Source organism: Malus sylvestris, chromosome 15 (assembly GCF_916048215.2).
Source record: "Malus sylvestris chromosome 15, drMalSylv7.2, whole genome shotgun sequence".
Lineage (NCBI taxonomy): Eukaryota > Viridiplantae > Streptophyta > Magnoliopsida > Rosales > Rosaceae > Malus > Malus sylvestris.
Genome location: NC_062274.1, coordinates 26,600,682 through 26,626,352, shown reverse-complemented (window position 1 = coordinate 26,626,352; position 25,671 = coordinate 26,600,682). Strand labels below are relative to the sequence as shown.

Sequence of the window (25,671 nt, the reverse complement as noted above, 5' to 3'; positions counted from 1 at the left end):
GGCTGTTCCTACTTGTTTCCCACTTCTTAACATGATTGCCTTGGCAGATTCAAAGCCTCATTTCGGATTTGCAATGGTTGAGCTAGGCAACCTGCCTTGCTCTCGAAACTGCCCCATGAACTCGGCAATTTGCCCTACTTGTTTCTCCAACTTGTCCACCTTTTTGTCCCTATTTTGCATTCCCTGTGCCATAGAAGTTAGTAAATTAAATTTTTGATCATTATCAATAGACGAACCTGATTTTTGGGTGGGTTGTGCTTGGGGTTGAGTTGGTGCAAATGGCTTTTGATAGAAACCCGGGGGTTGTTGCCTAAATGTGCTTTGTTGTTGGCCTTGTTGGGGTTCTCGCCATTTGAAATTTGGATGATCACACCAACCGGGATTGTAGGTGTTAGAAAATGGATCATTCCTTTGTTGGTATTGCTGCCCAAAACCAACGGCATTGAGGGTCTCCCACCCTCCGTTCTCGATCAATTGTGGGCATTTGTCCGTAGGGTGTCCTTGCATGGAACATACGCCACACGCACTTACATTTTGAACTTTTGGCCCTTCCACAACCTGAGAAAGCAAAGTAGTAAGGTTAGCCATTTGATTTTGAAGTTCGGTTATGGCACTTACCTCATTCACTTGGTGTTGCCGTGGAGTGCCTCTTTGTCCAACACCTTCTTATTGTTGAGCGTTCAATGCTCGATTTGCAATCAAGGTCTTTGCTGCCGTGGGGGTCTTGTCCACCAATGCTCCTCCCGCCGAGGCATCTAGCATTTGTCGTTTGATTGGTAGAAGTCCCTCGTAGAAGTATTGTAGAAGAAGCTCCTCCTTCATTTGATGTTGTGGACAAGAAGCAACAAGAGATTTAAAACGTTCATAATATGTAGGAAAAGACTCACCTTCTTCTTGTTGAATTCCACTTATCCTTTTTCGTAGGAGAATGACTCGAGAGGTTGGAAAAAACTTCTCTAAGAAAGCCCATTTCCTGCTCTCCCAAGATGTGACCGTTCCGGGAGCTAATTCATATAACCAATCTTTCGCCTTTTCCATAAGAGAAAAGGGGAAAGCCTTCATCTTCAATATACTCCAGTCCACGTTTACCGGAGTCATGCTTGAGCAAACGACTTCAAACTCCTTCAAGTGCTTGTTTGGATCTTCCATGGATAGCCCATGGTACTTCGGAATGTGATGTAACAAGCTTGACTTCAATTCGAACTCGGCAGTTTTGTCCGGAGCTGCCCTAGGGTATTGAATACATAGAGGTGCGGCATTATCCAATCCCGAAGCGGAAAGCTCCTTGATCGTTCGGTTGTCCGCTGCCATGTCTTCCACTTCCTCTTCAATTTCATAAACGGACTCGGAACTTGCACTTGATTCACTAGGTTCCGGGTTCTTCCTCTTTCGTCTCAACTCATGCTCAAAATCGTCGTCAAAGTCTAAAATATGTTCTTGAACCGGATTAGAACTCCGAGTCATAAACAAGTACCTAAAACAAGAAACAAAATAACATAAGAATCTGATCTAATAAGAAAAACGAAAATAACAATCCAAGGGATTAGCAAAGTTGCTAATCCCCGGCAACGGCGCCAAAATTTGATGTGAAAATTAACTAGCACACAAATTAAACCCTCTTTTTATCAATTGTAGCAATGTATGTAAGTAGGGATCGTTCTAGACCGGGGATTAGGAGGGATTGCAAAATCACTTGGAATTGACTCAAATACGTAAAAACAAGTTTAAAATACTAAACTAGACTCAAAGAATGCAAAACTAAACTTTAAAACACCAAAACAAACCAAAAGACTCAAAATAGCACCAAAACACTCAAAACTGCCTTAAAAACACAATCTGGGCAGTTTTGAACACTAGACACAAACTTGGACGAAAATTGGTTTTAACTTGACCTAAGACACTTAAAAACACAAACTAAACACTTACTAACTAATTTTGACACTTTAAAACAAAGGGGGATTGGTTTTGGATGAATTTAAAAACAAAACAAACTTTGTAAATTAGAACATATTGTAAAAACGAATTTGATTTAAATGGGTGAATGGAAGGCTAGCTAAAGGGTTCATCTCCACACATGTTATACTTGCATACAAAACGATTTCCAACTGCTTTTCAATAAACCATGAATTCTCAATGCCCCAAGTTAATTAGGTCCGCTTAAATTAACCTTCAGATTTTCCTAACGTTATTGAATTGGATGATTGCATACGACAACCCAAAACATTCCCCACAAGTCCCCTACATGATTGCATAATAGAGATACAAGCAAGAATCATTAAGTTCTATGAAAACCATAAGCATTGACGAAGCACTTGTTACTATGATTGCATGAAACTTATGCCAAGAATTTACTTAACGCGATTGAGATCATCAACCTTTACTACTTGTGAATATAATTCCATAACGATTAGGTGAAATTTCCTTATATCCTAGCATTCAATTTATGCATGATAATTAAGCGTGCACTCTCAACCAACACACACAAATCAATGTAATTCACATAGATAAGTAAATTGAATTCACAACTTATGAAACACAATGAGAAGTAATCAGATCATAACGCAAGCATAAACATGTATTTCGAATCCCCCCCTAGCCAAGGGGGGTTTAGTTCCTCATACGCACAAAACAAAGAGAATTGAATTTAAACATTGAAATCAAAGGAAAAGAAACACCTAAAAATTCCAGCGACGCGAACTTGAATTGCATGAACTTCCAAGCTTCCTTCTCCTCCTCCTTGGTGCGGCAAAGGGTCTAGGGACAGGTTTAGGACCTTAGGTGTAGGGATGCATGGTGATGGATGGATGTAGTAGTGTTTAGGGGATGGGGATGGTACGGCAAAGGTTAAAAACTAGGGAGAAAGGTGTTTGGTGGCTGTGGCAAGAGTGTGGAGAGGGTTGGACGAATTTCTGGAGTGAATTGTGAATTGTGGTGAGTGGTGCTCTGATTTAGGGGTTAATATGAGTATATATAGGCACTTAAAACCCTAGGGTAATCAGATATGGACTTGGATAACCCAAATCCACAAGGAAATAGGTCTAAACAATCAGATTTTGCAAGGAAAAGGGATAAGGGTGCGGCAGCAATGGGATAAGGTGATAAGGTTTCTAGAATGCCTTGCAAGGCAAGGAATTAGGGTATCTAGAAGCTAGGGTGCGGCACCAAAGTAGGGATTAAGGATAGGGCTTCTAGAAAGCCCCAAAACTGATAGGAATTGCATGAAACCCACGGCAAGGATGGAAACTTTCTAGAAACTTCTCATTTGTGTCCTACAACACTTAGGAGTCCTTCTAGCATTAGGAAAACATGTCTCAATCCTCTCTTGACTTGGAATTCTTCTCCTACTTCATCTTGGAAACCTTTCCTTCTTGGACTTAGAAATCTTCTTTGTAGCTGCAACTTGATGCCATTTGGATTTAACTTTCCTACTTCGAGTAGGAAACCTTGTTTGAGTAGGAATCTTCATTCTTCTAGGAATCCATCTTCAACTAGGAATCCCTCGTTGATTAGGAATCCTTCTTCAATTAGGAATCCTTTGTTGATTAGGATTTCATCTTTAATTAGGTGTTTTCCTACTTCGACTAGGAAACCTTGTTCAAGTAGGAAACATCATCTTCAACTTTTCAATTTTGTCCATCCTCTTGGCTTCAAGCATATGATGTCCATTCCAAGCTCTCATATGCTCCAAAAGGCTCCAAAATGCATCATTTTGCATACTTTGCCCTTAGAACCTGAAAACACATAAAACTAGCTTAAAAGACTACTTTACTAAAGAATAACACTATAAATGCACAAGAACAAGCTAAACTAAGGTGCATAAATATGTTCCTATCAACGACTCGATAGCTAGAGCAGTCTTCCAAAAATGACTTCTAGCATACCACCCGCTATTCAAAAAATTGATCATGAAAGAAAATTTGACTCTGGCAGACTCTTTCACTCTGGCAAAGAAGCATGCACTTTGGGACAAGGCTCGCCAATGCACATTCAAGGACTTGAAGAAGTACCCAACATCACATCCCTACTATCCAAACTGGAAGCAGCGGGGGACTTATTCGTATGTTAAACGGTATCTAAAGTAGCAATAAGCTCTACCATCATGCGAGAAGAGCTGAGGGCCTGACTACCTGTATTCCACAGTTCAAAAGTTCTTCTCGATGCTATCAGAAATTCAAAAGCTAACTTTAGCGATAGTTGTTGCAACCTGGAAGCTCAAGTTTTACCTTCAAATGCATGCAGTCATCCTCATGCCACACTATTCTGCCTAATCCAGACGCACGATGATAAAGACGTAGACCTTGACGAATGCAAAGTTTTCTGACGAACGTAATAACTTGACCCAAAAAACACGACAAGGGAAAACGAACACTGGAATGACACACTCGGAAGCAAGTTTTCTCCTCGTCGCCCTAAAAGATTCTACATAAGAACAATATGTACCTGCAGTTGAGCACCACTTCCTGTTACGTGTCACATGGCCTCAGCTAACCCTTGCTCCATAATTCAATTCTAGAGTGGCGCAATACCGGCAGTTGAGCATCTCCTGCTATGTGTAACATGGCCCCAGCTTCATAACTCCCTACCCCATATTCACGATCCAACAAAACGGCCCAATGACACCCTGGAAGTAGCCGACCATGCCCTAGCCGCGTCTACTCCACCCAATTGAGACTTCTGGCATTTGCATGTCCACAGTACATCCAACTACAAAGGTTCGAAAGCAAGTGTAGTCCTTGTCACCCAGACGGTTCAATGTCTGAGTAGGCAATCACTCTAAGCTTTAAAACATCCAACAATGAAGCAGAATACGAGACCCTACTAGCAGGCATCCGAATGGCAAAAGACTTGGTGGTGAAAAAGCTCGCAATTCATTCTGATTTCCCAGCTAATCACTAGTCAAACTGATTGAGGCATTTCAGACTTACACCCTCACTCAAGTTCCACAAGCAGACAACGTTCACATAGATGCACTAGCCGACCTAGGCTCCGCCATCGACCACCAACTCAAATGCTTTATTCCAGTGGAGTATCTAGATGAGCAAAACATAGGGGCGAAGCCAGCAGCTGAGGTGTCACAGACCACATCTCCGCTGCCTAGCGCCTCTCGATGACTTGAAGGTTCTAAGCTCAATCCATGAAGGCATTTGTGGAAATCACTCTGGAGGTCAATCCTTAGCACAGAAGGCTCTTAACGCAGGCTATTGCTGGTCTACCATGCACCGATATACTAAGGAGTTAGTACAAAAGTGCGACCATTGCCAACTCTACAACCCGGTACCATCACTGCCTGCTAGCGAGCTACACTTGCAGACGAATCTTTAGCCGTTCATACAATGGGCAATTGACCTGGTATGACTTATGCCACCTGCTACTAAGGGCAGAAGCATGATGATCATGGCAACCGATTGTTTCACCAAATGGGTAGAAGTAAAGCCTAAGACGACCACGACTCAGACGGACATAGAGCACTTTATATTGAGGAATATCATTTGTCGATTTGTCATACCCCGGTCCATCATCACCGACAACAGCACGTAATTCGTGAGCCAAGATGTGGCAAAGTTCTTCCAAAAGTATGGCATAAAGCAGCATATGTCCATGCCAAGATATCCTCAAGGCAGTAGGCAGGTCGAAGCATCTAACAAGATGATCTTCGACTGCCTCAAGAAATCCCTCAGCAACAAGAAGGGAAAATGGCCAAACGAACTCCCCGGATGTCTATGGGCATATCACACCACCAAAAGACGAGCAACCGGTGAGACTCCTTTCTTTTTGGTATTTGGCTCAGAAGCAATCATTCATCCCAATGTCATCAAGCCAAGTATCACCGCTCTACTACCAAGCATTGAGCAGAACAGTACATAGATGGCCATAAACTTAGATCTAGCAGATGAGAAGCTCGAGCAGACCATTACCTGCATCACAGCTTACCAGCAACAGCTCATTTCCAACTATAACAAAAGGGCCAAGATCTAGAAATTCCAGCCCGAAGATCTAGTCCTAAGAAAATCCTTCATCACTGCCCATGAAGAAGGCTCCAAAAAGATGGATCCTATCTGGGAAGGTCCGTACAAGATCAGCAGAGTAGGCGGTAAGAGTAATTACACCCTCGCCACCATGAAACGATAAAAAGATCGAAAAGCAATGGAGCGCCTACAATCTGAGGAAGTACCATGTGTGACCTTCCGCTACATCAAAGCCTAAAGACTCAAGCAGCTCAACGAGCACCACCTCACAAGTCAAGGACTATCTAGTTGTTATGCAGTTTCTACCTTACAGCTAAGTTCTCGTTCGTTTCACTCGTTTTTCAATAAGGAATTCAAAAGTAATCACAACTTGGCTCAGCTGCATGCTTACAACAACTGATCACTTATGCACTTCAAAAGAAGACCGTGCCCTTCTTATGGACTCATTGTAGGAATTGCGCCCCCGAAGGACCAACCATGCTCTTCAGTGTGAGAGGGTAAACTAATTACTCTCCAGTGCAAGAGGATAAATCAATTCCCCGACACCCACATGGGTCACCTTTCCAAGATGGGTGGATAAACTCTACACTCCAAATATCCAGACGTGGATAAGCCTGGCTGCCCTAGTATAACTAGATGCACGATGGCTTACGCCGGGATTCCTAGAAGTAGCCACAATGGTCTTTTTCAAGGCTTAGCTAACTGAAGGATTTTGGGTCTTTTGGCATAATCCGTGGGAAATCAAGCCCTAGAGATAGAAGGGGCACATTACGCAGTACGCCCTACAGACAGCTGCCCTAGAATCCTAAAGTTGCTACCGAGTGCACTAAGGTAGCCTACGATTTCCGGAAAACTGCTTACGGCTTGCCCTTCGAGCAATAAAACCACGCTAGACTTATACAACCTCACATTCTTGTGAAAGGTTAAACAAGCTAGCGTGTATATACGAAGCTTTATCCACTGTCGACATGCTACGTAGTCGATAAGCTTCACCTCTACCAAGCGTGGAACAACCTACACCAAGTCCTAAAGTGTTGTGATACTTGCTACAAAATCTATGGAATTAGAGAAAGCCAAGGTTAACAGCTTAGTGGTAACGCGGACTTGTCTGCTTCTGTAAGTAGGGCATCTGGCTGCCAACCCTATGGCTAACAACTTTACAAAGTTCTACACTAACACCTACATCTACATAGACTACGCGGGCATGTCTGCCTATAGAAAAGTAGCACGCCTCCCACTGGTCTATAAAGTCTAAAGGTTAGGGCATGAACAAAAGAAGTGAAGATGAAGAAAAATGAATGAATGATGTTTATAAACAACTAGCAAAGACCGAAGAAGTTCAAGCAAAACAATAGCTACAAGGAAAAATAAAGAAAATCCTAAAGGCTACCTAGAAAACTACACTTCAGCAGCTTAGACATCCCACGACTACTTAGTCACCACACCTTCAGCAGTCGCGACGCTCTTAGTAACAGCATCATCCAGCGCTTCACCCTTGGCTGCCCTAGCTTGGGCACCAACTTTTTCAACTACTTCACCAATGGAAGCCTCAAAAGTAAAATCAAGTAAGTCTTCTAGAGAAATAGAGAATGTCTCAAAACCTTGAGCCCATCCTTCTCACATTTCAACTACTCATTCTCCTCGAGCAGACCAACACGGACGTGCTGCAGCTCATCCACTTCCTTCTTTAGACTTTCATTGATCTTCAGTACACCTTGAAGTTCCAACACTTGGGCTTCAAGCCTATCAACGATTCTCTTGAAGTGGATCACTTAATTATAATAAGCAATCAACTCTTAATCATTTGCATAAACAACGAAATGAAGCTCAGAAACTGCAAACTCAAGATCTTGAATCTGAGGTATGTAACATCCAATCTCCTTCTATGCACTTTCATACTTAACTTAGATCGCGTCAAGCTTAGTCTTCAAGTCAACAATATCTTGGCGAGTGGTCTCAAGCTGCAAAGAAGTGGGGGCAAAAATATTAGACCCCTTCAAAGCAACGAGCTCAGAATCCAACGTCTTGATCTCATCGGCAAAGGAATAAGCTTCAGATGCCATAGTCTTCACCACCTTCGTAGCAACCTTACTATATCTACATCATAGCAAGTAGAGCAGTCATTCTATGTTGGGTCGTATGCTTCGCAAAGGAACTTGGGCAAACAAACCTTTCTAAACGCCATCAACAAACTTAGCACAAGCGTCCATGTCTTTAAGAAGATCTGGTTTCAAGAGCACACAGATATCAGCAGCCTCCCTAGAAGCAGGCTTAGTGGATTTCTCACAGCTGCCCACGCGAGTAGTCCCCTCCTTCCCAGCAGACGAATCAGTCTCAGCAGCAGAAAGAATAGGCCTTAGCGCCACATTAGCAACAAAGTCCACCTTATCGCTCTTCATAATAGTAAGCATTTCTGAAGGAGAACCGGACTTTGCTCCCAATGGACATTTTGGCACAGACTTTGACACTGGGGGCATGACAAGACCTCTACACTGAGCAATACTATCAACAATCAAATTAGCCATTCTCGACATGGCTGGCGCCACAGGCTTAGATATAGCAGCCTCATCTTTCTTCCCATTGGAAAAAGTCATGTCAATCACAAGCCTCTTGATAGTAGGCAGACCTTCACTAACAGCGGAGAAAGTTTTCAATTTTTTCTTAACCGGCATCTCTTGAGCAGACAGGGAAAATCTCTTCTTTCCACCTTCATTCATAGTAGGCTCCACGACAATGATCAAACGAGCCAAAGTATCTACCTTGATCATCTTTACCTTCTCTTTCGGAAGTAACCCTCATTTCTTCTGGCGAAGAAAACTAAGCAGCCAACGCTATTCATGGTACTCAGTAAGGGAATTCAACCCATACGGTTTTTTTCTCATTTTTTCTCTCAGACCAGCAGGCAAGAAGCCTGCATGCCCAGCATTCTAGGAGCCCATGAGGCCCACGACCTCCACATCTCTTTCAATCACCGGCCTAGCCCCCATCAAGTCCAAGAACCCAAATGACATAAGCCATGTGGCTCGTCTAGCACTGCGCCCTAGCACCTCAATCCGCGGCCCCAGCTGCACAAACTGCCCTTGGCTTTAGCCAAGTCGAGTAGCCCAAGCAGTGATCCCTACCACAACATCTCCTCAGCCCATGCCAAGCCGACTCCTGGCCCCTGCCAGCTGACATGCCACACCACCCCGACGGCTGCCCCGCGACAGCACTATCTAAGAAGAAGACAAGGAAAATTAATTTTTTCTTACCTTGGTGTGGCACGGAGAAGACAAAGAAAGCAACGAAAGACGATCCTTTGCAAGAGCAATATGTAGAAGATTGTTAGAGGATGGGGGAACAAATATCCTCTAAGCTCTCTCTCTCTTGTATGGTAGAATAAATCGCTCTCCAAAGTTGATTTAATAACCCATTTAAGGTGGACTTAAATAGGCTTTGAGAGAAATTTATTTCCCTTTCCTAGAATGATCTAATTTCCTATTAAAGAGAGAATCAACATCAAAATAGGAAACAATCATATGTTTCCTAAAGCAAGAAGATCTCTACACCTGCTGCATTTTCCTATGAGTAGCCCAACAGATGTGGGGGCATTTATGGAGCCAAAAATAATCAAGAGGCGACACGTGGATTTTTGGGCGAAAAGGACAAAATTACACTTAAGTGGACAAACATCCCACAATCAAGTCAAAAGTGCCCAAATATATATTTATTTTTAAACCTATTTCGTTCATCCTCATCAAATCCTTTCCACAAGGTTAACCCCCAAAACATTTCTTTTAAATTATGTTAATAGGCTAATTAATGGATTTATTATCTAATTAATCTATTAATGGCCAATTAAACCACCAATTACATCCAAAAAATACACAAAAGGCCGGTCAGCTTCTCTCCTAAAGTGACCGGCCATGCACTATATATTCAACCTCATTTCCTCTAAAAACCTAGGTCTTGACTCTTGCTAAACACTCAAAAATTCCCCAAACACTTTTCTCTTTCTAACTTTGGCATCAGAGGTTCTTCAGCCAAAGCCCCCCCCATTCATCGTGGGCGCGTGAGGCTCTTGACCTTGACCAAAGGTGTTATTTGTTTTGTAGGTGCAATTTTGTCAAAAATCAATGAAGAAAAAATTTGCATCCACATATAGGCTTTAGTTTCCACACCTCAAGTTCTCATGTCACGCATTTTTTTTTTTTTTTCAAAATCAATCCATCACCATCAATTATTTTGAAAACCGTTGAAAGCGCTACATGAGTATAAATGCGAATTACTACAAGAACAACAAAATATCTCCTATGACTCATTTTTCCTTCAAAATGCTTTGGCCTTGTTCTTGATGTGTTTGGGTTTGTTTCACTGTTCAACTTTAGAATAATTGTGTTTCATTGCACATTACTAACACAAAATTAAACCACCAATAAATTAAAATGTGTTGATCTTTAGACCTAAACTACCAATTACTTAGTTTGGTTTTGTTTGATTTCTCTACTCATTTTAATTTAAACCGATTCAAATCACATCACTTATCACACAACTTAAGAAAGAAACCAGTCCAAACTAAACCTGACATTTGTGTCGTGTTTTCCATGTTGTGTCATTTTGTGTCATATCCGATATCTTAACAAGTAGTGTCGTGTAACACTTGTTAAAATAAACAGGTAATATGACCCGACCAAAACTCGACCCATTAATATTACTTCAAAACATAAAAACACATTTGTCTTTCAAGTATCACATAAATATTAATTAATATTGAAGTGTGAACATATTAAAAGACTATATACATAAACACTCGTTTTTTTTCTTCATATTTTCTTTTTTGAAAACATGATCTTTTCCTGGATGCAGGAAGATGAATGGTTCGGATCATTGATATTATATTCAAAGTTTTACATTAGTGAAAATATTGCTCAGAGTTTATATTGTCTCTAGAAACTATATAGCATCAACTCATATTTCAGTTAACTATAAATATTGGAACGTGATATTAACAATCCAAGTAATGATGATTTGAACTTTAGACAACATATCAAATAAAATTTATCCCAGTAATGATGATAAGAATCTCTTATAATGCAAATAAATAAATAAAACTTTTTTTAACTTATTTTGAATATCTATACAATAATACATATTTCATATATATACACTATGACTATTGTATTTTACAATAAGTTTTTTTAGTATTTTTTCTTTAAAATTATCAAAATAGTTTTTTCTTAATGGGTTACTCACGGTTTACCTGCATGGAGTGGTGGATCTAAGAAATAATATTATGGGGGTTAGTAAGAATAGCGCACACAAAGCGCAAATTTTTTTTACCAGAAATAGCATGCATATCGTCATTTCATCGAGTCTTGGTAGGTCTGAAGTAATTTGAAAAGGCATACTGCACACCTTTTAATGCTTCATTTGCGAGGGTAATTAACATGTTCCAAGGCTGCTTTCATATGAATGCTTAACAAAGAAACACACTTATCTTGAACACACTAACAATGTTTGATATCATTGCATCCCATTAATATGTTTGTCCAAGAATGATGATCCTTTGTTATTCACTGAGATCACCATTTCATTCAGTTTTTTCAGACATTTTATCAAACAATTGGAGGGCTTGTATGAAGCCAACTCTAATTTTCAAAAAGGCAGCACCCACCCAATGTATCCATGAACATTCACCGAAGTTCGGAGGGTCAGCACCAATGTATCTATGGACGTTTATCGAAGTTCGGGGGGTCAGCTGACACCTCTGCCCCTCAATGCATACGCGCACTGCCTACATGTAAACATGTTAATGACTCGTTATTAATGAATACTTAACAAGTAACTTGATAACAACCTAATTAGTTACGATGTTAACCTCAAAGCCTGTTATTTTTGTATCTTGTAAGAAATTACTAGGTCATACCACATCCACCCCACCTAGAAACAGTAAGTTAGGGAGTATACAATACAACATTATGAACTAGTATATACGACACCGGAAATAGCTATACGACACCATTTCCCTAGCCAAAAAAATGTCTCCACTAGGGGTGGGTTCGGTTTAATTCGGTTCGGTTTTTTGCCAAAACCGAAACCAAACCGAAATTTCGGTTCGGTTCGGTTCGGTTCATTTTTTTTTCGGTTTTTTTCGGTTCGGTTTTTTTTCGGTTCGGTTTTTTTCGGTTCGGTTTCGGTTCGGTTTCGGTTTTTTGTTTTTTTTTTCTTTCAAAAAATGAAAAACATTGAAATTTTAAATTTTAACGTATCCAACACAATCATAACACAAGCATTCTAACTATAATCAAAGACAATGAAAATAAACATTTAAAGTTGAACTAAAATCATCAATCAAGTCTTCCAAAGTCCAAACTAACAACATCACAACACAAAAATCGTACAAATGACTTAGAAAAGTTAAATTGTATGATGTTGTTCAAAGATCAGGGTTGTTTGCTTGTAACTGCATGTTGACAACTTGATTAGTAAAAGAAATGCGTGGGTGGATTTATTTAGTGTGTGTTGGATTCTTTTCCATCACAAATTCCCTAAGTAATCTACCCGAAATAAATGTTTATAGATTATGTTACATGTTATATGAGAGTAGATTTGGAAAAGAAAGCTGAGACAAAAGTAGACAGTGCTATGGAGATGGATGTAGGTACTTCAGGATGAGGTTTGGCTCCGGAACCTTATATGGGGGATAAATAATAGGTTAGGGTTTAAAGTTTTTATAGGACTTTTTTTTAATATTTTGAGCTTAAAGTTTGGCAACACATTGGGTTTAGCATATTTTAACTTACAAATTGGGTTTAGAAAATAATATCCAAAACAAATAATTAAATAAAAAAATTAATTTAATTAATTCAGTTCGGTTCGGTTTGGTTCGGTTTCTAGATCACTAAAACCGAACCGAACCAAAAGAATTCGGTTCGGTTCGGTTTTTTCAATTCGGTTCGGTTTTTTTGTTCGGTTCGGTTTTTTCGGTTTCGGTTCGGTTTGGTTTTCGGTTTTTTTCGGTTTTCGGTTTTTTGAACCCACCCCTAGTCTCCACCATCAACAAAAAAATATCTTAACGAGCAGAACAAATAGAAGCCAACACTCGCGCCACGCTTCCTCCACCTTATCCATCTTCCATTTTCCCAAAACCCTGCACAAACACCTTCAAAAACCCTCCATCCATGGCGGACCTAATCTCTTAACCCTCATCACCCCCTTATCATCCTCCTAAGAAAAAACCCACCTCACTCATGGAGCTCTCTTCTTCCTTCACACAAGTCTCCAACCTATCCGCTTACCATAACTACTCCTTCTCCTCATCCTTCTCGCAGTTCCCAACCCAAATCCGCCTCAAAACCCCCAAATTCCCAAACCGAAGATCGAAAAATCTCCACGTCGTCGCCGTCGCCGTCGACCCACAACAGGAGCTCCCCCAAAACAGCCCCCAGCGGCTCCTCAAAGAGCTCTCGGAGCGCAAAAGGGCGACTTCTCCGAAGAAGAAGGTGCCGCCGAAGCGGTTCATACTCCGGCCGCCGTTGGACGACAAGAGATTAGCGCAGAGGTTTCTGAACAGCCCACAATTATCGCTAAAGTCGTTCCCTTTACTCAGTTCCTGCTTGCCCTCTTCGCGGCTCAACAATGCCGACAAGGCGTGGATAGAGGAGTACTTGCTGGAGGCCAAGCAAGCTCTTGGGTACCCGCTGGAGCCTTCGGATAGGTTCGAGGACGATAACCCAGCAAAGCAATTCGACACTTTGCTGTACATGGCGTTTCAGCATCCCTCCTGTGAGAGGACCAATGCCCGGCACGTCCGGTCCGCGCATTCTAGGCTGTGGTTTTTGGGGCAGTATGTGCTGGAATTGGGTTTGGCTGAGTTTTTCCTGCAGAGGTATCCGAGGGAGTCGCCGGGTCCAATGAGGGAGAGGGTGTTTGGGTTGATTGGGAAGAGGAACTTGCCCAGGTGGATTAGAGCTGCTAGCTTGCAGAATCTGGTGTTTCCTTTTGATGACATGGATAAGTTGCAGAGGAAGGACCGAGAGCCACCTGTGAAGTAAGTTCAATGATCCTTTTTTCTTGGATACTTGAAATCAATGGTGGTTAGTTGAATATAACTCGTATTTGAAGTTCAGAAATTTAGGTGGATTTCAAACAATGGAAGGAGATGATTGCAGTAATCTTCTCATGAAATGGGAGTTTGTATCACTAGATATTGCCATGAATTCTTTTAACTATTGAGACGATCTATGAGATGGTTTAAACTGGGATTTATACTAAATTAAAGAAGCAATACCACATTGGCAAAACGATACAAGTAGCTAAACTAGAACTAAGCCTGATCCAACTCAGAGAAAATTTCAAAAGAACCATACGAGCAAACTCAGTGAAGACTTCAATACTGATGAATGGACCTTTGTTAAAGGCTACTGATGCATGCCTATGATAAGAATTCTTCATTTCTTGGTACCCTGATGCATATGTGGGGATTAGGTTATATTGACTAACCTCAGTGTTGATGATGGATCATATCGCATTTATAATTTTATATCATGAAGGGATAGAATGGAGATGTAGGGTTTGAGGTTGGCTTGTATGGAAGCAAAGTTCTGTGCTTTTGGCCTTTCTCTATTACCTAAGTTCTATAGCTAATGCTGAAAATCATTTTTTGGGATTAAGAATGGAAGTTGAAGACATAATAAGTGTGTGGCCCTTTCCTAGCCTCAACTTAGGGTGTATCTACATATTAAGTACAAGTTTTTAGCTGATTTTAGTGACGAATTACATTCCTTATTTATATAAAAATATATATATATACACACACGGACACACTATACGTTTATATGTATCTCATAGTGATTGCAAGTTATCTCTTGCTGCTCTTGTAGATCTCACCTTGCAGAACCAGACCATAGTTTCTTTGGCACTACATAAATAATTTCTATTTACTTTTTATCATGTAATTGTATAGATTCTTCTGTGCCTTGAAAACTCATAGTTGATGAGAAAATGCATTTGAGCTTCAAATTTATTGTGTATTTTGGGCAGGTCTGTATTCTGGGCTTTGTTTGGGGCAATATATTTGTGTTTTGGTATGCCAGAAGTATATCGTGTTCTTTTCGAAGTATTTGGCATGGACCCAGAAGATGAAAACTGCCAGCCAAAATTACGGAGACAACTTGAAGACGTAGATTATGTTTCTGTAGAATTTGAAGGCAACAAACTCAGCTGGCAGGATGTTGCGGCTTACAGGGCAAGTTTTTTCTGTGCATTGTTTCTGTTGTTTATGCATCCTAACAAAATAATAAACGCTCCAAAAGTTGCTCTGGGATCTTTAGAAGATCAACGAGTTTTATTAAAAGAATATCAGTTTATATGTACACAGTTTGCAAAACCGTGATGGGTACTGAATATAGGTCGTACCCAGTGCACAAGGCTCCCGCTTTACGCAGGGTCTGGGAGAGGTGAATGTCGGCTAGCCTTACCCCCATTTATGGAGAGGCTGCTCCCAAGCGTGATGGGTACTGAATATAAAGACTAAATAATTTAAGGGTTGTCAAAGGGCACTAGGTTTAACCTGACTCTTGAGGCTTGTTTTGAACATATGTTAAATCCCTGTTAATCTTCTAATATTGGGATTTATATTGCATCTTTTTGGATAAATTATTCATGTTATATATTAGAATGACTATATAAGTTTTCACATACAATTTGGTTGCCATATTTTACGGAAATAGTTTTGATTTTGTATCTTCTCAAGTAAGTTCCAGCAAATAATGTGTTTTCCCTGTACAGCCCCCAGAAGATGCGCTTTTTGCACATCCAAGGCTCTTCAGGGCTTGTGTTCCACCAGGTATGCATCGGTTCAGAGGAAATATATGGGATTATGAGAGCCGACCTAAAGTCATGCGGACATTGGGATATCCCTTAGCAATGACTGATAGAATTCCAGACATTACTGCAGCTAGGAACATCGAACTTGGACTTGGGCTACAGGTGTTTCCCTCACTGTCCTCCATCTCTATATGTGCATTTGCATGTAGTATGCAATTTTATTTAAACTAATCGTAATATAACATTGTGAGTAATCTGAAAAAAAGTTAAAAATAAAATAAGAGAAGACAAAGGCAACATGCCAAAATGATCTGTCACCACCAGATGTCTAACTAGTATTTTCTCTGTCACACTCAAAGTTTACTAGGGCGGATTATCCTATTCCAAGATTTTAGATCCACCAAATCTGGATAGGTGTCCGTTATGTCACTCTATTCGATGTACTTACTCGTATTTGTTAATGTTTATAGTCTGTTCAGGCCCCGCATCTTGATGTATTGTTTGCTTTCTTATTTGCATACAGCTTTCTTTCTTGCATCCATCGAAGCACAAATTTGAGCATCCTCGATTTTGTTACGAGCGTTTAGAATATGTTGGCCAAAAGATCCAGGTAATAAGTTACACTGTAAATGCAAATTTATTTGTCCTACATTGTGTAGGAGACCCCATATATTTCTTTCCCCATACTAAATATATATGTTGAATTTGGGTGGTTGTGTGTTTATATCTTGTCTAGGACCTTGTGATGGCGGAAAGGTTGCTGATGAAACATTTAGATGCTCCTGGAAAGTGGTTAGCAGAGAGACATCGCCGTGTTCTCATGAACAAATTCTGCGGGAGATATTTGAGAGAGAAGCGTCTCCACCAGTTTATCATCTTCTCCGACCAAGTTCAGGATGCATATGAGCACAACCGAAGATTAAGAAATCCAGCCACAACCGCTGTTCAACAAGCCATTCATGGTCTCGCATACACAATATACGGGAAGCCAGATGTAAGACGCCTCATGTTTGAGGTTTTCGATTTTGAGCAAACCCAACCTAAAGCTGTGACTGTGTGAGGATGAAGGATTCATATTCAAATCTTTACGCATTGCCAGAAAGCGTTCTTTTTCCGCTCGCTCAACTTCTTCATTTTTGTATTCTAATAGGAAATACTTGCATGGAACCATATGTGATTGTGATATCTAACAACACTGATGTAATATAAAGATGTAATAGTTTTTATTAAATTAGTTTTATCATTTATTTTCACTCTCATATGTGACTAGAGCACGTTTTTGCTGTTCTTTCTGGAGTCCATCTCTTTCTTTCTTATTTCTTTTGCTCTTAACAATCGAAAATGAGACGAGATTCGTTATATTGGTTAAGAGCATTCACTTTGTTCATAATCTTGTCCAATTTTCTTATCCCTATTATGGCCTGAATAAAAGAAGGAATTTTTAGAAATTTAAAAATTCCATTGTGAAATTTAGGATTTTTCACATGAGAGAATTATTGAGAAAAATTATCTCAATTTTCACTTTCATTCTTGTAGTTTTTTCTTGAAATTTTGTCCTTTTAATTTTGTTATGTTTTTACTTCAGTCTAATTCATTAGTTTTTCGTTTTTATTTGTCACAGTTTCTCATTTTGTGTTGTTGTTGGAGATTATAACATGGATAGCCAAAAAAGTCTACTCTCACCCAACCATGAATATCATTAACAAAAGATGCTTTGTTTGATTACAATCACGAGAGAACCAAGTAAAAAAATAAATGGTTCGTTTAGGAAGTGTTTTTAATTAATAAAATTACTTTTAAATAAAATGATTTTAAATTAATTCATAGTAAAATTCAAGTTAATTATGGAATCCTGTAATAAGCACATAATTGGTGTTTCATGCAGAAAGTACTTCAAGTATTTTTGAAACTCAAAAATATTTTTTTTTTCTAAAGGTGTTTTTAGTCATTTAAAAGAAATTTTCAAACGAACCAAAAATAAGCATGTGCCTCATCAAAATGTAGATGAAATTTAAGGAGTTAGTAACTATCCCCTTACATATAATATTAGACAACCTAACACATAATCAACCATCACTTTGGTTTTGGTAACTTACAAACGAGTTTTGGCTCATTATGCCCATCTTTTCATTTGAAAACTCAACAAGAAAAGAGTTTTGGCCCATCCCATTTGACGGATTGGACTACAATGGAAGAAAGCAAAATTATACGAACGAAAGTGAAAATCCAGTTAAACTACTTGGACTATAATCTAATGTAGTTAAAAGAGTGCATTTTCACTAATCACCATAAACTATGGTGTATGCTCATCATGCACCTCATCATCTGTCACATGGTTTTTTACCTAATTCTAAAAATATTGAAAAAAAATTAACTATGATTAAAAGAACAAAAATGCTACTCTTACCATTTAATTGTATCATTATGTGTATCATCTCTATAATAAAAATGAGACCCACATGCATTGGAGGGCCTATCTTTAGTCCTGAGATGATACAAATAGTAATACAACTACATTTACGCTTAAATGAAAGGACACAAGGCATATTATAAGGTGTATGGTGAACATACACACTTATGGTGGTAAGCAAAAATACTACCGCAAAAAGTAACAAAACCACTAAACAATGAATTCGGATTCTCTTTGTGTGGATCTCGGAGATCTGTGAATTGTAACTGTTCATCGTATATCGTGCGGTCAAAAATCATTTTAAAATTTTTACTTAAAATTGAACACCAAACAATACCAACAAAACCTGACCTTACAATTTAAAGATCTCTAGGAGCCTTACAAAGAGAGGATCATGTTGGCTAAACAGGATATGGATCCCATCCAGATCCAAATTGTGGAGATCCTATAGATTCTCGTATCTTAGTCATTCATCGTGCATCATGAAGTCAGAAATCAATTGACTTTTTTATTTAAAATTAAATACAAATAGTTTCTGATAAAAACTGATCGTACGATGTACGATAAACGGATAGGAAGGATATGAATCTAGATGCCCACAATGGATCCGGAGAGGATCTTCTTCCGGCTAAACAATGGCCACTCTGCACTTTCCACGTCAACATATTGTCCACTCCACCGCACTACAGCCAAGCCCAACTCCCCCCTAATGACTATTTAACCGGAAAAGTTGCATAAATTACGAACCAACCAACCCAACCCCCAATACGCAGGTTTTTCGTTGGGCGTCGTTTGACGTTATTATTGTCGTCGTTCCAAGCACATGATACATGCGCACAAATCCAGCAATACCCCTTCGCTTCCTGCTAGTGTGCACCCTCGCTGCCTTGCGTGCGCCGGTCGCGCACCCTCCTATCGTGCGCACCCCCTGCCCTCTTCCAAACCCTCCCCTCGAGACGCAGACTCCCACAGCCACCCAATCCACTCGTCGCCAGATCTCGGCCTCGAGCAATCCCACCGCAGCGGCGACAGCAGCAGAAGCCATGTCCAAAGCACGCGTCTACGCCGACGTCAATGTCCTCCGCCCTAAGGAGTACTGGGACTACGAGTCCCTCACCGTCCAATGGGGGTAACTGTTTTTACCTCCCTAATTTTATTGATTTTCTAGATTTTCAATCCAATTCGGGAGCTTTCGTATGCGGATTTATCAGAAAACTGTTGATTTTTTATTTGGATTTCTGAAGCTTGGAGTGGAGTTAAGATACAAAGCAATAGTTAGCTGATTTAGATTAATATATAATTAATTAGGGAATTGATTGTGTATTTACTGTGCTATCTGTGGCAATGATGGGTGCCCTACCCTAACCCCCCCCCCCCTCCTTTTTTTGTTTTAATACAACTTTTTGTGGGTTTTTTTTTTCTTTTGTTTCCAGTGATCAAGATGATTATGAAGTTGTTCGAAAAGTCGGAAGGGGGAAATACAGCGAGGTGTTCGAAGGTATAAATGTCAATACCAACGAGCGCTGTATAATCAAGATCCTCAAGCCTGTTAAGAAAAAGAAGGTAAAGTAATTGCCTTTTAGGATATTCGGGTTTTCGGTTTTGGTGTTTTGTTCGATTCAGTTGCCAATAACCCCATTCTGCACTTTTTAATATGCATTTGTTGTAAGTGCATAATGGCGCGGTTGTGTACTATATCAAATATGTGGATCATTTGTTGTAACATTTAGCACACCATTTCATCTTCGTAGTGGTGTTTGTGCAGATTAAAAGAGAGATCAAAATTCTCCAGAACCTTTGCGGGGGCCCAAATGTTGTCAAGTTTCTTGATATTGTTCGAGATCAGCATTCGAAAACCCCAAGCCTGATTTTTGAGTTTGTGAACAGTACAGATTTCAAAATTTTGTACCCCACACTGACTGATTATGACATACGCTACTACATATATGAGCTTCTTAAGGTAATTATTGTACTTTTAACATGGCATGGTTTGTTATATGAGAGAAGGGGAATTGAGCCTAGATTTTGAGAGAAAGATGTTTAATTTAGAAATGAGAGACCATGCCCTTTCCGCAAGAGATTGTTCTAACTCTGCCAGAAATTCTTTTAAACGTGTTTTTTTTTTTTTTTGGTACCTTCGTGGATGGTCATTGCTTTCTCTCAGGAAGGAGAGATTTTAATCTCTTTGGGGCCGTTTGGGATGACATATTTCAAAATCAGGGAATTAGTTAATATTATGTTAGTTAAGTTGTTGGATTGGAGTCATTGGATCATTACATAGTATTTGTATATTTTTTATGGAAAGAAGAAAGTAAAACACACAAGGATTTAAATGATTCATCGGATGTAGGCATTTTGAGTTTTATTATTAAGTCTTGAGTCTTCCTTTCAAATCATTTTAATAATGGACCTTAAAGTGCTCTCTGGTGTGCTCTGTTCCAAGTTACTCAGGGATTTTAAATTTCAGTCCATGTGATGGTTTGCACAATGACTAGTATGTCATTTGACTCTGATATGCTCTTGGTCCGTTGTTATGTATGCATTTTTTTAATGGTGGTATGTTAACTCGTGGGAAAGAATTTACACCATGCTTCAACAATTTGCAATTTAATGTCAGCTCAAGCTTAATTACTCAATCTAAGGCATTGCCATCAATTTTTCGATGTGTTATTACGTATAATAAGAATGCTGGGTTAACATTTTTTCTGGTTTATAAGTTAATTATTTTTCATTTCAGGCGTTAGATTACTGCCATTCACAAGGAATAATGCATAGGGATGTCAAGCCTCACAACGTTATGATAGACCATGAATTACGCAAACTTCGCTTGATAGACTGGGGTCTTGCTGAATTTTACCACCCTGGCAAGGAATACAATGTCCGCGTAGCATCCAGGTAATAATTTATGGTAAATTGGTAATATAGGACTAATGCCAATTCTTAGTAGTGGGTCATTTAGAAAACATGCATGTTAATGAATGAATGTTGAAAGATGAATTGTTTGAGTAGAACAAATATGTCATCTAAATTAGTAATGATCAGGTTAGGTGGCTAGGATGAAAATTTTCTTAAGTAGGTTGTTTCTTGCACATTCTTTAATAATTTTAGCATTGCGACTCTGTGAGGGTTCCTTTTGAGGGTTTTTTTTTTTTTTTTTTTTTTTTCCCACATCCTTCAGTTTATATATTCATCTTTGTGAGATGATTGAAATGTCTTTCCTTGTTTTTTCTAGATATTTTAAGGGCCCTGAACTTCTAGTTGACCTGCAAGATTATGACTATTCTTTGGACATGTGGAGCCTTGGCTGTATGTTTGCGGGAATGGTGAGAATTACAGTTACTGTATTCTGATAAGATTTGTTACTTGAACTCCAGAATGTGCTTGTGTTTAGAAAATCATATAATCAGGTCTTTTTGCTCGTCATTACTTGTTTTTGTGTAGATATTTCGCAAGGAACCTTTCTTTTATGGTCATGACAACCATGACCAGCTGGTCAAAATTGCCAAGGTAATGTACTTGTTTAGATGGCATAACTTGTTCTGTATGCACGTTATAGCTACTGTTGGAATTCCTGAAAAAAATCAAATTAGTGGTTTATGTTGGTTTATGTTTATACACAACTACTTGCACTACAGTGTTATATAATCTAATGTAGTTTCACATTAGCGCTTACGAACATGCATGGACTCACGCTCATACACATATGGCCTAATGACTTAATGTGTACATTATATATGGTCTAACCAGTATCGTTTGGTGTAACGTCCTTTCTAATGAATTGTAGTACTTCATATGTATTTCTAGGTACTTGGGACTGATGAGCTGAATGCATATCTGAGCAAGTATCATTTAGAGCTTGATCCTCAACTTGATGCTCTGGTTGGGAGGTACGTTGAGCAAAATTCTCTTCTAAGGGATGATAATAAAATAATAGGTCAATTCTGTGAATTCTTTGTGGAAATATCTTTAGCATGCGACTGCAATGGTTCCATCTTCCGCTTGAAAGTGTTGCAGTGTAACTTATAAAACGAAAAAAAAAGGTGGTGTGGGTTACAAATGCAAATGTAACCCTGCCAAGTAATAAATAATGTAAAATTAGTATCTCTATACATGTATTGATGCGTTGCTACACTACTGCAGGCACAGCAGGAAGCCCTGGTCTAAGTTTATTAATGCAGATAATCAACATCTAGTTTCTCCAGAGGTCACTTGCTCTATTTTTCTTGGAATTATTTACACTAAAAGCTCTTTAGTTATTCACATTATATGTCATTTAAACATGCCAAAACGGTTTTTTATTCCTTTTGTATTATACAAATGTCAACTCAAAGGTAATTGATATGCAGGCCATCGATTTTCTGGATAAACTTCTTCGGTATGATCATCAAGACAGACTAACTGCAAAAGAGGCAATGGTAAATCTACCCTGCTTTCACAATTTAGCATTTAGTTGTTTGTAGTCAGGCTGAATGAGGGCAACACAGTTCATTCCTCATTTTCCTTTCATTTTATTGACATCTCGATAGCTTTTACCATCATTTTGTGGATGATAAAAAGTAGCTGACGGTGGTAAATCCTGCAGGGCCATCCATATTTCTCGCAAGTGAGGGCAGCCGAAAGCAGCAGGATGCGGACGTAATTGCTCGATTAGTCCGATTACATAGACTAGAGGTCCATTGCTATTTGGAATTGGGAGTGTTATTTATCTGAAAATCATCACTGTGGTTTGCCATTGTCAACTGTTGTATGTTTAAAACTGATTGTATGTTTTCATGGTCATTTAAACAAGTTTTCTTTCAATATTTCTGCTTAATTCTATAAACCAATGCATACCCTCATTCGCCAAGCAATGCCATTGCCAACATTATGCCACTATTTTCAGCGATGTTTCTCACCCCCGATCCTTTATTCTATATTCGATGGAGAAAATAACCTCGACATTTCGACCGCTTAGAATATTTGATATTTATCAATTTTCTTGTTTCGATTCATTTCATGAACAAAGACCATCGACGTCACTGCCTTCACCGTCACTCTAGCAGCCCCACCACCATCACATGTGGTGTATCCGCCACTACCCCCATCGGCCAGCCACTATTAAAGATCCCTATATTGAATTCATATAAAGATCACTCCTACAGTGCCTGCTCCTGTTTACCAAATAAAAACTTGATAAAACCTGGAATGCTAATCCAGCATTTCCAGTGTCCAGCGTGACAAATTAACTAGCGAAAGCAATTTAACGACAAATCAACTTTCTGAAGCCTGTATAAAATGGGAATTTTCGGTATAGGCAGGAATTTGACTATCAAGACAGAAAGCAGAACACGATGAACACCAAGATTCCATGAAACACAGCTCTTTTCAAGAGTTATACCACCAACATCCATGATCATTCAAGACCGAGTTTCCGTTCAACAAGGAGATATATCTCTTTCTCTCTCCCTCTCACACACACACACACACACAAACAACTCCACAAGCAAGTATTAAATAGCTATCATTCTAGATACTCTTGGTAAATTCATTCCACGCTTTAATATAGAGGGCCACGACATTCATAATCTGTCCCTGCGACTTCTTATCAAATGTTCTTTCATTTCTTGAGATGAGGGAAACAAGCGTAGACATCAGACTTGGGATGCTTTGCCTCAGCATGTTCCCTGCACTTCACTTCCGATGTGGTGCACATAAATGCTTGCATGCACACCTTACACTGCATTCAACATATAATCATCGTCATATTAAAGCAGATGAAGTAGAAAATGCATTAGCTCACCTGAGGAGCAATTAGATTTGATTACATCGATCAACCAACAATTAATTGTACTATATGTTAACTGTCTTAGCCCCAAAACTCAAATATATTGATCGACCAGGTCTTCATCAATAACTACCAACAATCGACATTATATAATAACATACTCTTGAGACCGCTGCACATGCAAACTGATGGCACAGACTTCATTTGTGACTGAAACACAATCTTCCCACCCCAAAAGAAAAATCTCTCGGATGTAGGTTGAAACTGAAAGGCTCTCATAAATTATATGCAAAGTCATCTTGACCAATACATGATAATCACTATCACCTCAAACTTTCGACAAAGTAACTGAATTTATCTTTCTACCGGTCACACAAGGAGCCGATTTTATCACAAAGTACCCCAAAAAGAGGAAGAAAACAAATTTAACATTCCCTGATAACCCACTTGCAATTACATTCCATTTAAACAAGTAGGAACGAAAGCACACATTATAAACCGATCGCGACTAATACCAAAAGACATGACAAATGGTTTTCTGAATTAACTATGAATCATATCATCACCAAACCAATTAGTTGAAGCAATTACCTGGATAGACATGGCTTTCTCGTTTGTTTTAAGCTGACTTCCTGTGCAAATCAAACAATTTACCCAATTGTATTAGACCAACAACTAGATCTAACCATAATCCCCAATTGGAGCTACTAAACATAACACTTGAATTTTCTTTTGCTTCTGTTTTCTCACAATGGACAATTTTCAGTGAAATTTTACACATAATCATCCCCAAATAAGCTTGCAAGCAATTAAAACCTAATTCCAAATGAAAATTTTGTATTTTTTTAAATTTCTGTATCAAATGAAAAGGGTAATTTACATCTGTGAAAAAAGGGGAAAAAAGAAGATGAAATATTTACCTTTGCCGGCAGCCTTCTGCTTCTCCAAGTTCTTCTCGCGCGCCATCTTGGCCTTCTGACCGTTGCCTCCTCCCATGGCGTGTGGTAAATCGAAAGAAAGGGTGAGGAGCTGGAAACCCTAATTTGGCAATTGAGCTCTGTGCCTCTTAGGCAGAAAGGGGGAGCAATTATTGGGTGCGGGCCGAATTACTTTTCCATGAGTTTCTTTCCGTCACGGTAGTTGGCTAGTGAGCTATAATTGCTTTGCCACCAACGGCACGTGACCGGCACGATCCTTATATTTGGAAATTCACGAATTTATATCTCTTTTTAAAAAATTCAAAATCTCAATTGTATGACTTATGTTTGGAAATTATATATATACTAAAAGAGAAAAACACCTGAAACACTGTTCATAGTACAGTGAATTTCCGATTTTGCCCTCGCCCATTTTTCTTTTATTCCAACTTTGCCCCTTTTGCTTGTTGTCAAACAAAGAACATTTGCTTTGCTGTCAAACAGAGAACAAAATGGGACGCGTGGGTTTTCCCAACTTCTTCCCTCTGTTTCTTCGACTCATTGTTCATCCTTTCCACCGCTTCAATCTTGCTCTCACAGTTTCATTCCCTTTTAAATTTTTTTCTCTCACGGTTTCGTTGCTTCCTTTCCACCGCTTCAATCTTCCTTCAACTGGCTGCAGGCTCCTCTATCAAACCCTATAAATCGTTTTGCTGTTTTTGGGCACCCTCCTTTTTATCCCTGCTCCTTGCTTTCCCCAACCTAGAATCCTCCTCCTTTCCCCAAAAGAGAAATCTTAAATCCACA

The 25,671-nt window shown here is 39.3% G+C and overlaps 3 protein-coding genes across 3 annotated transcripts; 2 read left to right on the top strand and 1 right to left on the bottom strand.

The window, feature by feature from the left end:
- The first annotated feature begins 13,021 nt into the window (after positions 1–13,021).
- On the top strand, positions 13,022–17,032 carry LOC126605393 (ribonuclease III domain-containing protein RNC1, chloroplastic). The gene is made up of 5 exons (XM_050272777.1): positions 13,022–13,995; positions 14,988–15,192; positions 15,735–15,935; positions 16,297–16,383; positions 16,510–17,032. Exons 1-5 carry the CDS (start codon positions 13,196–13,198, stop codon positions 16,831–16,833), a joined length of 1,617 nt encoding a protein of 538 aa, XP_050128734.1. The 5' UTR covers positions 13,022–13,195; the 3' UTR covers positions 16,834–17,032.
- Positions 17,033–18,981: 1,949 nt separating this feature from the next.
- Positions 18,982–22,983, top strand: LOC126605396 (casein kinase II subunit alpha-2-like). The gene is made up of 10 exons (XM_050272781.1): positions 18,982–19,312; positions 19,617–19,746; positions 19,949–20,143; positions 20,921–21,078; positions 21,416–21,506; positions 21,625–21,690; positions 21,988–22,070; positions 22,324–22,387; positions 22,530–22,598; positions 22,766–22,983. Exons 1-10 carry the CDS (start codon positions 19,014–19,016, stop codon positions 22,820–22,822), a joined length of 1,212 nt encoding a protein of 403 aa, XP_050128738.1. The 5' UTR covers positions 18,982–19,013; the 3' UTR covers positions 22,823–22,983.
- A 543-nt stretch (positions 22,984–23,526) lies between these two features.
- LOC126605401 (uncharacterized protein At2g23090) lies at positions 23,527–25,083 on the bottom strand. The gene is made up of 3 exons (XM_050272786.1): positions 24,868–25,083; positions 24,539–24,579; positions 23,527–23,899 (listed from the first exon to the last, which is right to left on the bottom strand). The coding sequence occupies exons 1-3, from the start codon at positions 24,941–24,943 to the stop codon at positions 23,780–23,782; spliced, it is 237 nt and encodes a 78-aa protein (XP_050128743.1). The 5' UTR covers positions 24,944–25,083; the 3' UTR covers positions 23,527–23,779.
- Between the last annotated feature and the right edge of the window lie 588 nt (positions 25,084–25,671).